Source organism: Lycium ferocissimum, chromosome 6 (assembly GCF_029784015.1).
Source record: "Lycium ferocissimum isolate CSIRO_LF1 chromosome 6, AGI_CSIRO_Lferr_CH_V1, whole genome shotgun sequence".
NCBI lineage: Eukaryota > Viridiplantae > Streptophyta > Magnoliopsida > Solanales > Solanaceae > Lycium > Lycium ferocissimum.
The window spans coordinates 5,623,630-5,638,903 of record NC_081347.1 but is presented as its reverse complement, the minus strand read 5'-3'; the positions used below and the strand labels follow the sequence as shown (position 1 = coordinate 5,638,903).

The 15,274-nt window shown below is 33.0% G+C and overlaps 1 protein-coding gene and 1 long non-coding RNA gene across 2 annotated transcripts; one reads left to right on the top strand and one right to left on the bottom strand.

Moving 5' to 3' along the window:
- Positions 1-824: 824 nt before the first annotated feature.
- On the bottom strand, positions 825-7,865 carry LOC132059068 (phosphoglycolate phosphatase 1A, chloroplastic-like). Its single transcript, XM_059451552.1, has 11 exons — positions 7,561-7,865; positions 5,821-5,888; positions 5,576-5,668; positions 5,430-5,501; positions 5,207-5,278; positions 4,265-4,324; positions 4,107-4,159; positions 3,585-3,682; positions 2,730-2,829; positions 1,407-1,510; positions 825-1,323 (listed from the first exon to the last, which is right to left on the bottom strand). Exons 1-11 carry the CDS (start codon positions 7,814-7,816, stop codon positions 1,217-1,219), a joined length of 1,083 nt encoding a protein of 360 aa, XP_059307535.1. The 5' UTR covers positions 7,817-7,865; the 3' UTR covers positions 825-1,216.
- A 5,187-nt stretch (positions 7,866-13,052) lies between these two features.
- LOC132060582 (uncharacterized) lies at positions 13,053-14,532 on the top strand. Its single transcript, XR_009415955.1, has 3 exons — positions 13,053-13,338; positions 14,259-14,295; positions 14,390-14,532. It is a non-coding gene; the product is annotated as an uncharacterized LOC132060582 (long non-coding RNA).
- Positions 14,533-15,274: the final 742 nt, after the last annotated feature.

Below are 15,274 nucleotides of genomic sequence, written 5' to 3'. Positions count from 1 at the left end.
CGTAACTACCTAATAGACAATTGAAAACACACACAATTTTTTTTCCAACATTTAAATCGAAAGTGTTGAATTAGAAACACTTAATTAGGAGTTGAATAACAAAGAGTTATTTTTTGTGCTGAGTAAGGAGAGTATCCAAGCTATTGAAAAATAACACGAGAATTATGTTAAGCTAAGGCATTGTGAATAACACTCACGTTTATGATATATATTGTTTTTTGTTATGTTCAGAAACTAAAGTTAAATGTGAACGTATGTACAACTTTTTAATAATTGTCTTAAAGAGTATCTATCTAGCCGATGAAATGTTTTGTGAGTAGCAACGTTTTAAGTCCTTCTAAAGTTGTGTTGTTAGACATTTCACGTTTGTCAAGATCTTTCTTGTAGCTTTAATAAATACTTAACCATTTATCTTATGAGCAAAGTAAGGACAGTCTCTTCCACACCTATTTACTTTTATTTATTTATAGAGATGACAACATTTAATATTGCATAGACATTAGACAATATACTTAATTGAAGGCAAAACAAAATAACTTATTCGCCACTCGCTAGTCATTATAATTTGTGCTATCATAGCTATTGACTTGAACATTCGTGATCAATTTCCACTAGTTCACCATCGAGAAGTTTAGAACGATGAATTCCTTAATCAGAGATTTTGAGTTCGAGCTTCGAAAGTAGAAAAAAGAACCCTTGCAATCCCCCCTTTAATGACCTAACAAAGCGCGAATCCGAATTAGTCGGGCCCAAAGCGGATACCGAAAACTGTTTTGATTTGCTTGTAATTTTTCTGTTTTGGATCTTGTTATCACTATAAACAATAACTTCGAAATTGAAAATATGGTACAAAAATAAATGTTTTACAATAGTCTTCGCATTCTACCTTCATAAGATGGAACCGTATGCTCATGATATTCCATTGTCTTGCATCATTATACACCAACAAGGAAAAAAGAATGAAAAGATAAATCACTACATCATGATTCATGATGAGTGTAGTTGAGCTTAGACTTCATTTTTCCAAGAACCATTAATATATCTAGAAAGTTTAAATTGGCTTTCTTTACATTGCATTATTACGCAGTTTCTCATATGCCTAATTTCAACCTCCCATCTTTTAGCTAAAAGGGAACCTGGATGCACAATTGAAGTGCATTTGTAAATACATATCAGCACAAAGAATGGAATCACCACATGTAATCAGTGGACTTGCTCAAACTGCAGTCGCTTTGATGGAGAGGAAATCAGAAATCTTGTTGGCATAGAAATCCGGTTGTATAGAGTTTTTGGGATCTTGAAGCATCGATAAAGACGTGACACCTATAGCACAATTAAGAGATAGTATGAGATGACAAACTTTGAAGCATATTCCTAAAAGGAGAACAAATTTTCCTTTCTGATACCTGAGAGAACAAGAAGAGTTTTGCAGCCACCGTTTTGTCCAAACAGTATATCAGTATCTAGTCTATCACCGACCATGCATATCTGGGACTTCTGGATGTTAAACCTGTTGTGACAACATTAAAGAAGATTAAGGCAGAAAAGTTATTGAACGTCCGGTTATTTGCACATCTATACTACCTTGCAGATTGGAAAATGCATAATAAAAACTAGTCCTTTTTCTTTTTTTTTCTAAAAATTTCCTATCGTTCCACATAATGCCCGTTTTATGCTGATTGAAGTTAAAATATTGTTTTTCGTGAACGTGAACCAAAATGATAGAAGAAACTGGTCTACATAGATCAAGAAAACCTGCTTGGTCCGCCAAAATGTTAATAGTGTTTCATTTCACAAACATATTTTAACAACTAATCGTGTCGATCCCTGATCAATCTTCAAATGTTCATAGTCAAAGAAAAATGTCTGAAATGTTTGATGAGGTAATTAGGGTTGAATGCGTAAATATGAGCAGCAAAAGTTCAACATCGCTCTTTCTATTTCTTTTATGACAGACACATATTACCTACACAAAGCATGATGCAAACATTTAAGGCAACCGGTAAAAGTATAATTACTTCACATGCAATTTGAGAGCACTAATCAAACTTGATCTAGAAGTAAGGTAGTATAATTGTAATATCATAATTGAGATGAGTCTCATGATAAAGCATTCATCATAGGATGATAAAGTACCATCACCAACCAAACAAGTATACATATGAGATAATTTAGAACCATAGCGATTACATAACGGTAGTGAAGAGTAGGGGTGGAGCTAGGTGGACGCACAGCAGTTCAATTGAATCCCAGTCAGAAAATTATTCTGTACAGAAAATCAATTTTTCGCATATACTATTTAAATTGTTGAATCTCCTTGATATAAGGGAAGATTTTATCATATTGCAAAGGCGGTTCAAAAATTGTTTTGGTCATAAGTTTAAACCCTGGGTATGACATTCTTGAATTCCCTTTTGAAATTCCTGCTAAAGTTACAAGTTTCATTTACCTGTATCGGCAATGTGAAAATCCTGCATTTATAGCTATTCAATCTTTATAGCTAAGGGAATCACAAGCTTTTGAAGCAGAATTAACTTTTTAAATTTGTTTAATCTACTAAATTATAGCAAATCCAACATAATCAACCTGCATTTTAATTTTGTTTTTGCCAACGCACTAATTTATAAAACCTTGATGACTAGAAGAATCATGCAGATTTACACACAAGAGTTCAAGTAAAGAAGATCATGTAGGACGAGACATAATATCATAGAAAGTTAGTGCCGTACTCATTAGCCACGTAGTCCATCATGAAGGTTGAGGGCTTTCCTACAACTAGTGGTTCACGTTTTGTAGAGCCTAGGATCGCACCAACCATTGAGCCACCACCTGAAGCAACAGAACAGCAAGAATGTAGCTTAGTTTAAACATGGCAAAAGTCTTTAATGGCTATGACTATGTAAAGATGATCAAAGTTGAAACCATATAAACTTTAGAAATAAAATTAACTGCGGTAGCATCTTAACATGACATTAAGTTGATGACTGTATAAATACTAGTTGAACAAATCTCATCATCGTTCTAACTATTTAGAGTTCCTGTTTAACAATTAACAAAGTTTCTCAAAATTAGTTCAGTAATGACACATCAACATTTCTTACAGAGGCAAAAGCAAATGACATGACTCAGAAAGGCTCTATAGAATAATGACTTGGACCTGAGCAACAAAAGGTAACAGAGGGGAAAAAAATGAAGTGTACATCACAACCGCAATAACATGTGGTAAATTCTGACTGCACGAAACAGTTCTTATTGTAAATAAAAGTGTAAGTCAAACATGACGACTACAAAAATAATAATATTGGTACTAGGTAGATCTAACACAGCTTGATAATTACATATCCACAATACGACAGTCTTTGTTTGCAAGTATTCAATTTATACTGATCAGATAAGTGATTGTGAGGAAATGGTCAGCAAGTCAGAATTCACAAATTGCAGTTCAATTATCACATGATAATTCTCTGTTGGACAATAAGACCAAGTTCAACAGAGAATGGGTTCAACAACTAACTTCTACAGTGAACAGTCGACTCACATGACAAACATGTGAAACTAACATTAAAGCATCAGATGGGAATAACCTGCCCATTCCTGAGCATCTGTAAGATGGGTAACAGCATCACGGTTTGTAGCAATAAAGAGACATCCTGGATTTTCACGTATACACAGGGTAGCATACCTTCATTACAAAAAGCAAGTTAGAGATGTGATTCAACAGGTCAGAGAAGATTTATACAGACAGATGAATGCAAATATAGGAAGCCTATACAGCTATAGGCTTACAGTTAGCAAAATACCCTTCACTTTTCCCCGTATCTTGTCTTCAATACAGGTTTTTTACGTGCAGGTAGTAATTCTAGTCAGAGTCAGGTCCTATAGCAATTAATATTTTAGCATGGGATAGCTAAAAAAGTACTATATGAGTCGTTAAGTATATAAAATTCGCAAATGCATGAGAAAAGCTCCTAAGCACACTCCTGGTTAAGCGTAAAATTCCATCATGGCAACCACATTTGCCAAAACAAAGTAATCACATTGTTAGATACTTTTAGATATTATGCGGCAGGGAATATTAATAGGAAAAGTTAAAAAGGGAAACTCACTGAATCTTGTGGTAGTTGAAATAGCGGTCAAATCCAACAACAACAGCTCCGACCTGAAAGGTGTAGATGCAACTCAGCACAATATATTTAAAAGATAGTAGAACTTGGTCCAATTTAAACGTATAACAAATAAATAAGAAGCACGAATTGAAGCATACATCCTTATCCTGCTCCATCATATATCCTGGCTTTAGCTCTATTTTCTTGTCACCATCTTCCTGTTAAAAAATGAAAACACACCATTCAGTTCAAATGTTTTGGAATCTATTTATTAACACCTATACAGTTACAGGTTACAACCATCTGAACTTCAATTAATACCAAAAGTTTGATGATATCCGGCTGAATATAATCATAACGTGCCCAGGTACTCATCATTAAACCTACTAATTCAAGCCATATAAATCCATATGGCACCTAACTTTCCCAGATATACATTCTTTTTCTCTTTTTACTCTAAAAAGGTCAGTTGTTCTGTCCCTTTCCTAACTAAAATTGGGTGTTTCCACACAGGGAAATTCCAGGTTATGTATCTTATTAATTTCTTGAACCCCCTCTACTGTTGGAATGATAAAACAAAATACAACAAGATGCACTTGTTCTTTCTCTTAATGTCATTTGCAATCTTTTTAAAAGAGTCTTTTATACTTCTTTGGGTGAATTTAACGAAAACATGAATTTTGGTTGAAAGATACAAATTGACATGTATTCTCTCTATCATTTTTTACCATAATTTTTTTGCAACTGTTATCTCATTTTTTTTTTGCAACCGTTATCTCATTCTTCTTGTCAAGTACAAGTTTTTTGCTACAAAGAAAAAAGACATAACAAAGACGTACAAAATGAAAGATATACATTCAATTAAAAACAATGGTCATGGTATAATTCTATAAAATAAGAGAACACAACATATCTCTAGTTCCTTAGGTTAGTTAGCTACAACGAGAATAGAAACATCCACCCGTAAACCATCAAACCAATTTTAATAATTGATTGATTTATTTGAGGTGAAAAATTATCATAAGCCAAAAGCTAGTAACTGTAAGATATATCAGAGCTTATTCATAAAGTACAAAGGACTATTATTTGTTTGTACATACTGGTCCCCCAAGATGTTGAATGCCAGCTAAATCAAGCTCCTTCAAGATGCCTTCCTCACCAACAACGTACACCTTAAAAATGCAAACCAATTAAATGAGTAGCTAAAAATTACAATGCTGATAATGGATCTGAGCTTCTTTAAGAAACATTTTAGCAGTGTGTCTAAATCCATAGTACTGATTCCTTTTTTAGTAGTACACTATGAATTTCATTGTGACTTACCTTTTTATCTTTTGGGAAGTCAATAGACTTCAAATAAGCAGCTGCAGCAAAGGATGAAGCAAAAATTTCCTCCTGGAAAGTGACTTGCCATTAGAACTATTGATCCACTAGTCATAGACTATGAACTAGAAGAGCCATAAATTTACCTCGCTGACACTAAGACCAAGTGTTTCAAATTTTTTACCATACTGCTTTCTTGACTTTGTTGAGTTGTTGGTAACAAAAACTAATTTTTTCCCCTGGAGAATGAAGTTACCCAAAAGTTAGATGGAGCAGCCAGTTCTCCCATAGATGATTTTATTGTCACCGTCTTTCTTAAGAAACAGTAGTTTTGGTTGGAATCACTATAAATTGAATTATACAAGCAATCTTGTAATGTTCAAACATTAACCTTTTCCCTGAGCAAATCCAGAGTTTCAGGGACCCCGTCTATCAGTTTATCTCCTTTCCATATGACTCCTGTAGATAATGGAGGGGAAAAAAAGGATCTTATTTTAAGTAACTTATGCAACTTTTAGGCTTATCATATTAGGAACACATAACGAACATTTCTTTTCGGTATAATTAAGAGAAAAGATGATGAGGGAAAGGAAAAGAAATCTAGAATTTTATCTCAGTTAAAAATGCTAAGAGAATAAGGGAAATTACAAAAGCTTTTCTGCTATTTCCTATATCTTTCCGTGGAAGCGTCACATTATGATAGGCCAAAATTTGAACATGATAATCTACAATTTGATGTTCTTTACTTTCTGAAAGAGAGGGGGCATCTTGGATATAACCAACCAAATTACTTTTACTTAAAATGCTCTACATTATAACATATATAGTATTATAGTGTGTTCTTTATAACAACATTTCGCTATAGCAACCAAATTTATCCAGACAAACGACGCCGCTATAAAGAGGTTTGACTGTACCAGGAAAAATCTTAATTCACATTCTTCCTAAAGTTATTTCGTTTAGGTCATGCCACTATCACACAAACAAAGGTTAAACTGTATCATACTTTAGGGGTGCTCATCTTTGATTCTCACTACGTAAAAGAATTAGTTCAATGCACTCATCAGATGCCATATTTTGGCCAGACACTATACCTAAAATGACTGTTGAAAATGTGTCCTTTATAAGAAGTTCTGGTTTTAAGTTCTTCACTTTGATTTATTCCTTTGTGCTTACTATATATTTCTCCACCTCATGAATGGCATTAGACCTTATACATTGCTAGCTGAAAAGATTGGGAAGCTACGCATAAGGTACAAGGATGCTCTTAATGACACGAGACCCTTTAGGGAAAACTGCGTGGCCTTGGCTCAAAGCGTACAATATCATACCATGTTAAGACACCATATTAAGGGTATATTTGCGCTGATTTTATAGTCTGTTTGGCGATGCTATCAAAATCTGCCTGTCTTGAAAAATGACTGTCGAAAATGTACTTTTGGAGAGTAGCAGTTTGTGTGTAGCTAACCAATTTAAAAAACATTTTTGCCAACTTTAAACATTAATTTGTACTTGGCCAAAGTCCCAAAAGCGTTTCACTAAAAAAGCTACTTTTTCCCTCTTCCGAAAAATATTTTACCACTCAAAAGCAAATATTTTTTCGTTAAAAGCTTGGTCAACCACCTCAATTTTCTAAAATAAGCAGTTTTGGCTTCCCAGGAGCTTGGCCAAACATGTTAATAAACCCAACAAACCCACTAATCCTAAGTTGTCTATATCATGAAACAAGTCAATAAACACACACCCAAAAATTAAAAATCAAACACCTTTTACTACATCTTTCAGAAAGAGAAAAGAAAAAGGGAAAATTACTCTTTATGTCTATTTTTGTAAATATTTACGCCACGTAATTCATACTTTGTCTATAAACACTCGATTCAACATATTTGTGTATAAACACCTTTATACAAGGTTGATACATTATGTATAACGCTTTCCCAGTTATAATGTTGTATACTAATATTGCATACTGGACTAAGTGGCGTAAATATTTTAAAAAGCTGTACATTTTTTAAAATATCCTAAAAAAAAAAAACCCCATCATAATTATGCATACACTTGACACCCAAATTAACATTAAATAAACAAATCCAAAAAAAAAAAAAAAAAATTATAAGATAGAAATTCAAACCATCACAATCAAAGATGAAGGTTTCAACAGAATCAATTAATTCTCCAGGATTAGTAAGTGGTTGAGCTGAAGCTTTAGTAACAAAACTTGATGCAGTGGAAGACTCCATTCTTGATTTCTTACAATTCCATTTAATGGATTTTGCAGAATTGTACAATGGGTTAGAAATGTAAGGAAATTTCTTGGATAATATTTTTGGGTTACTAAATAAAATAGTTGAAGAAGAAATGGTTGCTGTTACTCTGCTGCTTAACATTTCTCTTTTTCCTTTTTCTTTTTTTTTTTCCCTTTCTGTTAACAGCAATAACTGATTTGTGGTTGTTACTTAAAATGAATATAGAAAAAAAAAAAAGATAAATGGTAAGTTATTAAATTATAAATTGGGGGTGACGTGGGAAATTGAGTGGATGGAGATAGATATATCTTAAGATGGAAAATGCAAGGCTGGAAATTAAGTTTGTTCTTCTTCTTTGCTTTCTTGTTTTCATTCGTTTGTTTATTTTTATATTGTATGAACTAGAGGTTCAATGTTTTAAAAAGTTTCTCCAAGTATATAAAGACCAAAAATTTGTTAAACATGGTTTTTTTTTTTTTGCTCTTTAGGTTCATGAGAAAGGGTAAAGTGGTTGTATATAGTTGCATGATTTTTTCAATTTATGAGACCAGAAGGACAATATCGACTTTAGTTTTTTTTAGAATATATGAATACTAAGAACGGTTGCTGAAATTGTGTTGTATATGACTTGGTAATTGGTTTCGAGATTGTCAAACAATACAGAAGGTCAAGAAATCAGTGATGGAAAGAGTTGAGGTTCGATAATGAATATGAACAAAGAAAATCATACAATAAGGAACAATTAATAAAAAACGATCAACAAGATAAACGTTAACAACAAAATGCATGTGTTACACTTGGCGGAACTTTGTCATTTGTAGCAATGTCAACTATCTCTCATAAACAATATATTGAAGGAATAAGTATTTATGTTGTTTTTGATTTTCCCCCTTTTTTTCCCTAATGAAAGATGACTTCATTTTTATTTTTATTTTTAAAAAGGGTGTTTTGTGGGGGGGGGGGGGGGGGGGTGGGGGTGGGGTGCAACTTTTCCTATAATTAATTAGAGAATCTATTACCATGTTTTTTTCGTAAACATGGTGTAAAGAGGATTTTCCGTTATCTAAAGAAGAAACCTGCGGTCATTCAACAAATTTATAAGGTAGATTTTGAGAAGGTGATGAAATTTGGTCAATTAATATATGAGAATCTGTTCCCACAATCAATATAAAGTATTGGCTCTACGTTCCTTGTCAACTTCTTTTGACTTTTTTTTTTTTTCCTCTTCAACAGTTTTCTTGTTTTGATTTCAGGTGCTTGTTGTTTAATTGGTTCTTTGACAATCCAGATTAGGTTGGTATCAATCATTCAATTGGTTAGACTGCACAAATTCTTTCATCGTTTTGTTCAGTTTATAAAAGACATTAAAAAAGAAGTAGCACGCTTTGTCCTTCAAATGGACTGGTCTTTAATTTTTATCCTTCAAATGGGATGGTCTTTAATTTTTGTCCTTCAAAATCGAATTCATGCGTAACGGGGCATGAGTGATTGAGTTCTTTAAAGGCGCGAGCATAACTTGTTGATATTATGATGTATAACTTATGCCCCTCTAGGCATAAGTTCGATTTGAAGGGAAAAATTAAAGACCAATCCATTTGAAGAGCAAAAATAAAAGACCAACACAAAATAGGGACACAAGTGCAAATGACCCTTCAAAACACACAGCAGTGTAATAATAATGCCCAAAAACTTTGGGCAGACTTTAGGAGGGTGCTCAATTTACTAAATTTAACAGGGTCATTTGACCGATTAGCCTTCAAAGGCACTGGTCTTTAATTTTTGGCCCTCAATTGGGTGGTCTTTAATTTTTGGCCCTCAAATGGGTGGTCTTTAATTTTTGCCCTTCGCCTAATACCATGAGGTTTGGGTTCGAATCCCGGTTCAGTCAAAAAAAAAAATCGCAAGCCCGAGTTTTGTAGCGAAGTTAGGCCTATTCGGGCCAAAGTTAGGCCTCAGGTAGAGTTTTGCATTCAAAATTCTATCATCCAAAAATAACTATGCAAAATTCCTTTTTTTTTTTTTTTTTTGACTAAGGGGTTGAACCGAAACCTTGGGTATTAGCCCGAAAAAAAAATTAAAGACCACCAATTTGAGGGGAAAAATTAAAGACCAGTGCTTTCGAAGGACAATCCGCACAAAAAAAAAAAAAGAATTTAACAATAAGTTCCGTTTGGGCTATTGAAATAAAGGGGCAGATCTAGAGGTCTGTATACGGGTTCATGAGACAAATGGCAAATTTACAATATTAGTGTATATTATGGGCATCCTGGTAATTTACAGATCATTTCCTTCATTTGCCTTTTAGATGACATCTGTATTCCACGTGGTAATTGTGAGGCTTCTTTGTAAATTTTTGTCAGCAAATCTTATTGTTCATCTCTCACTCTCTATCTCTCTCTTTCTATTTCTCACTTCTTCATTTTTTCCTTTTTGTTCATTGTTTTCTTTTTCTGTTTTTATTTTATTTTATTTTCTTTTGGTGGTTTCGTTTCATCATTTTGACTTTTCAGTTTCCACGCTAAAGAGAAGCACGAAAATGGATAGCGTCTTTGTGTTTACTATGTATTTTCAACCATCCATGTGTTAATTAACAATGATAGGCACTTTCTAAATTACTTAAAGTCTTTTTCTTTCTCTGGCTTCCAAAGATGCACGCTGTTGTTGATTTCCTGTTATGTGATTGTATATAGTCATTTTCTGATTACTTAGTCTTCTTCGGCTACGATGGTTTTGCAACCAGATTGCTCTCTAAGTTTAGGGTCTACCTGATTACATCGTTCCACTATTCATAATTTGTGAATTTCAATTTCTCAATACATGACATTACTGAAAATTTAAGATTTATTTAGTTGGAATATAACGGTCGCAAAATTTTAATTTCACAAGTTTTTCAAAGTAGAAATTGCTCAAGGTTGGAAAAAAGAGACACTCTTTTCGATAATAAGAGGTAGTTTCTACACTTTTTTGTTCTGATGTTATATGTTTAGCTATAGTGTTAAGATGGTTGTGCTTTATATTTCATGCATATTGTATATAAAGAAAGATATGCGTACTTCAAGAATAAATATGTTTACCTTACAAAGTTTAGACTCTAATATAGATAACTCTAGGAAACACTTGAAACAGATGCCTAACAATAAAAAAAGATAAAATGCAAATTCAATAGATGGGGAACATCCATATCTTGGTGCCAGTAGTTAAGAAAATCTAGGCGACGCATCGTGTACAAAGAAATGGCACTGAAAAAATACTAGAGGCAAAGAGATTGAACTGGTAGATCTACAATGAACATAGCACAAAAGTATAACAATGACTCAGAAACAATCTCCAATTTTTAATATGGTTTTCCTAAATATAACCCCTCAACTTGAATTTGGTAGCAGTTTAGTCCTCTCCTACTTTGCCTATTGAAAACTTAAAGAATGATTGTCCAAAGAAAAAAATTGATAGACATTTGGAATGTACATTGTGGATTGTGATTGGAGAGGAAAAGAGGATTTTTTTTTTTTTAAGAAGATGGCGTTTAGTATATTCAAGTGTTTGCTTATTCAAGTTGTACATTCACAAAACCAGGGATAAATATCTAGCTAAGCTTCTATAGCAGGTTGCTTATGTAGACGACATAATTGTTGCACATTTTTATTTTTATTTTTTAATCCTGATCTAAACTAACCAAGTAGAAGTTAAACGTTGAAAGAATTACTATAATGTAAAATGTAACCAGTTCTATTCCTGGATGACGTAAACTATAGTTACTACAAGTCTACATTAAGGTAAAGGGAAAAAGTAACTCAAAAGGAAGCCAATTTTGTTAATAATGAGGTGAGCAGAAAAAACAGAAATTAATTTGCTAATAGGACATCCTATGCATAACTCCATTCAATAAAAGACCGATTCTGATTATACATAAACACTGAGGGCGGAGTCCTGTTCAAAAATAAAAAAATTTAATTAAAAGACCCATCCTCCCATATACACATCCGAAAAGTGAATAGACGGAGATGGTTATGGGATTTAATTAAGCATAGAAAATTTATTTTTGAAATCTATATACAAGAACTCAGGCGCATATGTCGACTTGAGAAAAAAAAAAAAAAAAAAAGATATTCAATCTCACACTTTCCAACTTTTGAGACTTGAAAAATCAAAGGCAGTCAGTTCAGCTATTAAAATACCTTGAATGTAATAAATTTTCTAAATGAAGTATGTTTATGCACAAGGGTTAATGCTACTTAAAGTAAGTGAATAGGAGAGAAGAGGGACTTGATATTTGTTTTACCAATTTGTCTTCCTGACTACCTATATATCAAAACCTTCTTATAGGAATTTGTGATTTTGTATATTACGGATCCTATTCCTGGAGTTGTAAGAACTAGTATGTGTATGACCAAAAAAAAAATGACCGGCATAATGTAGTCCACACCGGTTTGTCATTGACCCAACAGAGATGTCCATACATGTGCAAACCATTGATGGAGCTTGCCTCAAAAATTATAAAGGAAAGGCATGGGTATGGGTTATAATGTGATCTTTTAATTAAATTTTTTATTTATTAATGTGAGATAGTTAAAGGAAATCAATAGAATTTTATCATCATTAATTCTTAAATGATCAGCATATGATAAGATATGATAACCTTAGCAACTACAGTAATTGTGAATATTTATTTTCCATGCGAGTCTATTTAGCCCTTTTCCGTTCAATAAAAGACCGATTCTGATTATACATAAACACTGAGGGCGGAGTCCTGTTCAAACACTTCTTAAAATAGACGGAGATGGTTATGGGTTTAATTAAGCATAGAAAATTTATTTTTGAATCTATATACAAGAACTCAGGCGCATACGTCGCTTGAGAGGATATTCAACTAGCAATTTCCAACTTTTGAGACTTGAAAAATCAAAGACAGTCAGTTCAACTATGATGTTGAATTTAGGCAGTAATGCACAAGGAAATGCTCTTAAAGTAAGTGAATAGGAGAGAAGAGGATGGTGTAGTATATATCATGAATTATAGGAATTACTCTGAACCATAGCAAACCATACATATCCTATTCCTGGAGTTGTAAGAACTAGCATGTGTATGACCCAAAAAAAAAAGGAGCGGAAATGTAGTGAGGTTTGTGGATTGAAACAGAGATGTCCATACATGTGCAAATTGAGGGGAAAAAAATTATAAAGAGTGAAAGGCAAACAGGAGTTCAAGCTACATAATGTGATCCTACTGAGATTTTTGTGTTATCGTTGTTAATGTGGGATAGATGAAGGTTCTGCCTTAATCACCTGATTTTATCATCATTAATTCTTAAATGATCAGCATATGATAAGATATGAACCTTAGCAACTACAGTAATTGTGAAATTATTGATGCGAGTCTAATTGTGACGTTGTGAGCTGATGTAAGATGAAGGATCCCAAGAAAGTGCTTGAAAGCATATTGTGCACTCCTGTAACTCATATTTCTTGAAAATGTCAACTTCAGTTAAATATGGAACTCTTTAACTTTCGTTTGTTCTACGAATTTTATGGAACTGTTAATTTCATGTACCATGTCCCAGGATTATGGTTGAAACCAAATGGAATCCTGTTGGTAGTATTTGAAGAATAGGGAGTGTGACTCGATAGGAATTTCTTTGGTTAGAAACTCAAGCTTAGCTTGAAAAGGTACGCTAAATTCTTTTTCAATTAGCTTAAGTTTTTTTTTGGGCAAAACGATGCTACAATTGCCTGTGGCACTGACTGATTCAAGATTTTGAATTTTTTTTCAGCTCATTAGCTTTAATTTGTAGCAGCAAAAAAAAAAAAAAAAATGTATGTGGTTATTGTAGAGGCTTAAGGGCACTATTAAAGAACAGATAAATGATATCGGAGAAATGGTTAGCTACTAACTGAATGAGTGGAACTATTATTCAGTTATTGCTGAATCTGTTGTGTGCAATTGAGGTAGTTGAGCATTGAACTTATTATTATGTTTTTTTGGAGAGAGATGCAATCAATAAGGTAGAAAATATGAATGAAGTGAATGGTTGTTGCTTAACCACTTTGTGAGCTGAATATTGCATTATGAAAACAAGAAACTTTCCAAGTTGCAGATAAGATTATCTGACGAATTTAGCAACTTTAGTATTATTGTAAGGTGCAAATGTCTGGGTATAGTTCTACTCTGAATGACAATGTTGAATATTAGACTAGCAGCTAAGTTTATACTGATTTGAGTTGAAAATGCCATAATTTCTGCGAAGGCGCTGGCTAAAAATATTCAATAATCACTACATGTCTCTTCAACTTTACCTCTTTAAATTTCCAAAAGAGATGGGCAACCATGAAGATATAATTGGATGGTGTTGTAACTTGAGAGCCCATAATGTTTGTCTTTTGTAGCTGCAAAGTGTTTCTTGGAATTTAAAATCAAGAAAATTTTCTGCTTTCTCAAAGTAATTAAGCAGATAAGCCCTTTAAATAGAAAGGGCGTTTGCTAGGTGTTCTATTTAATTAGTCTCATTTGTACATGTGGTATATTTAATTTAGTCTCCTAAGACAGTTGACAACAATAAATTAACAACAATGACTTTTTATGTTTTCAGAAGAGGCAAAAGATAGAGACAGTGCCTATTCTTGAAGGTAGGGATATCACATTAGATGATTGCTTTATAATTTGAATGTGTTAGTTGTGACCTATCACTGTTACTAACTTTGTATACTCTTCTTTTTCCAGAATACCCAAATGCACTATGTGCTGCCAGCTATAGCTGCTTGAATCCAGATTTATACCACCACAGCTTTCGTCTTTCTAGCTAGCTCAACAATGTAATAGTATAACTTTTGTTCTATAAATGAATGTGCATAATATGAAGTCCGCTTTTGTACACCAACATTTAACTTAATGGTACTGCTTCCTATTTTTTAACTCCTACTAAACAGTTAAAACAAATAAGGTTAAAACAAATAAGGTACCTTCCGATAGTTGGATCACTTTTGTACACCAGTATTGCAAAAATGGCAGTGCTGAGCACGGGCACAGGCCATCTCTCTCTATATATATATATATTAACTGAAGGTCGATATAGGAACCATAAAAGTTAAGTTTTGGATCCGCCTCTGTTAAAAAACATCAATTTACTTGATCTTAATTGTGTTATTAACTTAAACATTTTTGGGTATCTCTAAATTTGATAATAATCACCTAAATCCTTTTGAACTAAGCTTGAATATTTAGTCCTTAAGATTCAGTTTGAGCTATTGTTTCATTCTTGTTGAATTCCTTTCTTGTTCATTGTCATGTCGTTCTTGTTGAATAGCACGCATAACATACTAGAACGCTTTATAATATGTAACTTTTAATAATTTGATAATTTTACTAGTAAATAGCATATTTTACTTAAAAATTATGGGTGAAAATACCTTTCACTGTAAAAATTATTGATAATGTATAGAAACGATATAAATGAATAAAAGTTTTTAAGAGATCTTCAACCTGCTATATTTAGTGCTTACTTTTCTTAGCCGACATACAATCACTATACATTGATTATACATGATTAAACACCAAAAAATGACACCCAATGACCTTGAAAATGAGTGGTCTTGAACTTAACTCTGT

Coding starts and splice junctions, on each gene's coding strand:
- LOC132059068 (XM_059451552.1), bottom strand. CDS start 7,816: ATGTTAAGCAGCAGAGTAACAGCAACCATTTCTTCTTCAACTATTTTA. Junction 5,669..5,820: donor TGGATTTGCTCAGGGAAAAG/GTTAATGTTTGA, acceptor TTCATTCTCCAG/GGGAAAAAATTAGTTTTTGT. Junction 4,325..5,206: donor TTCAACATCTTGGGGGACCA/GTATGTACAAAC, acceptor ATTTTTTAACAG/GAAGATGGTGACAAGAAAAT.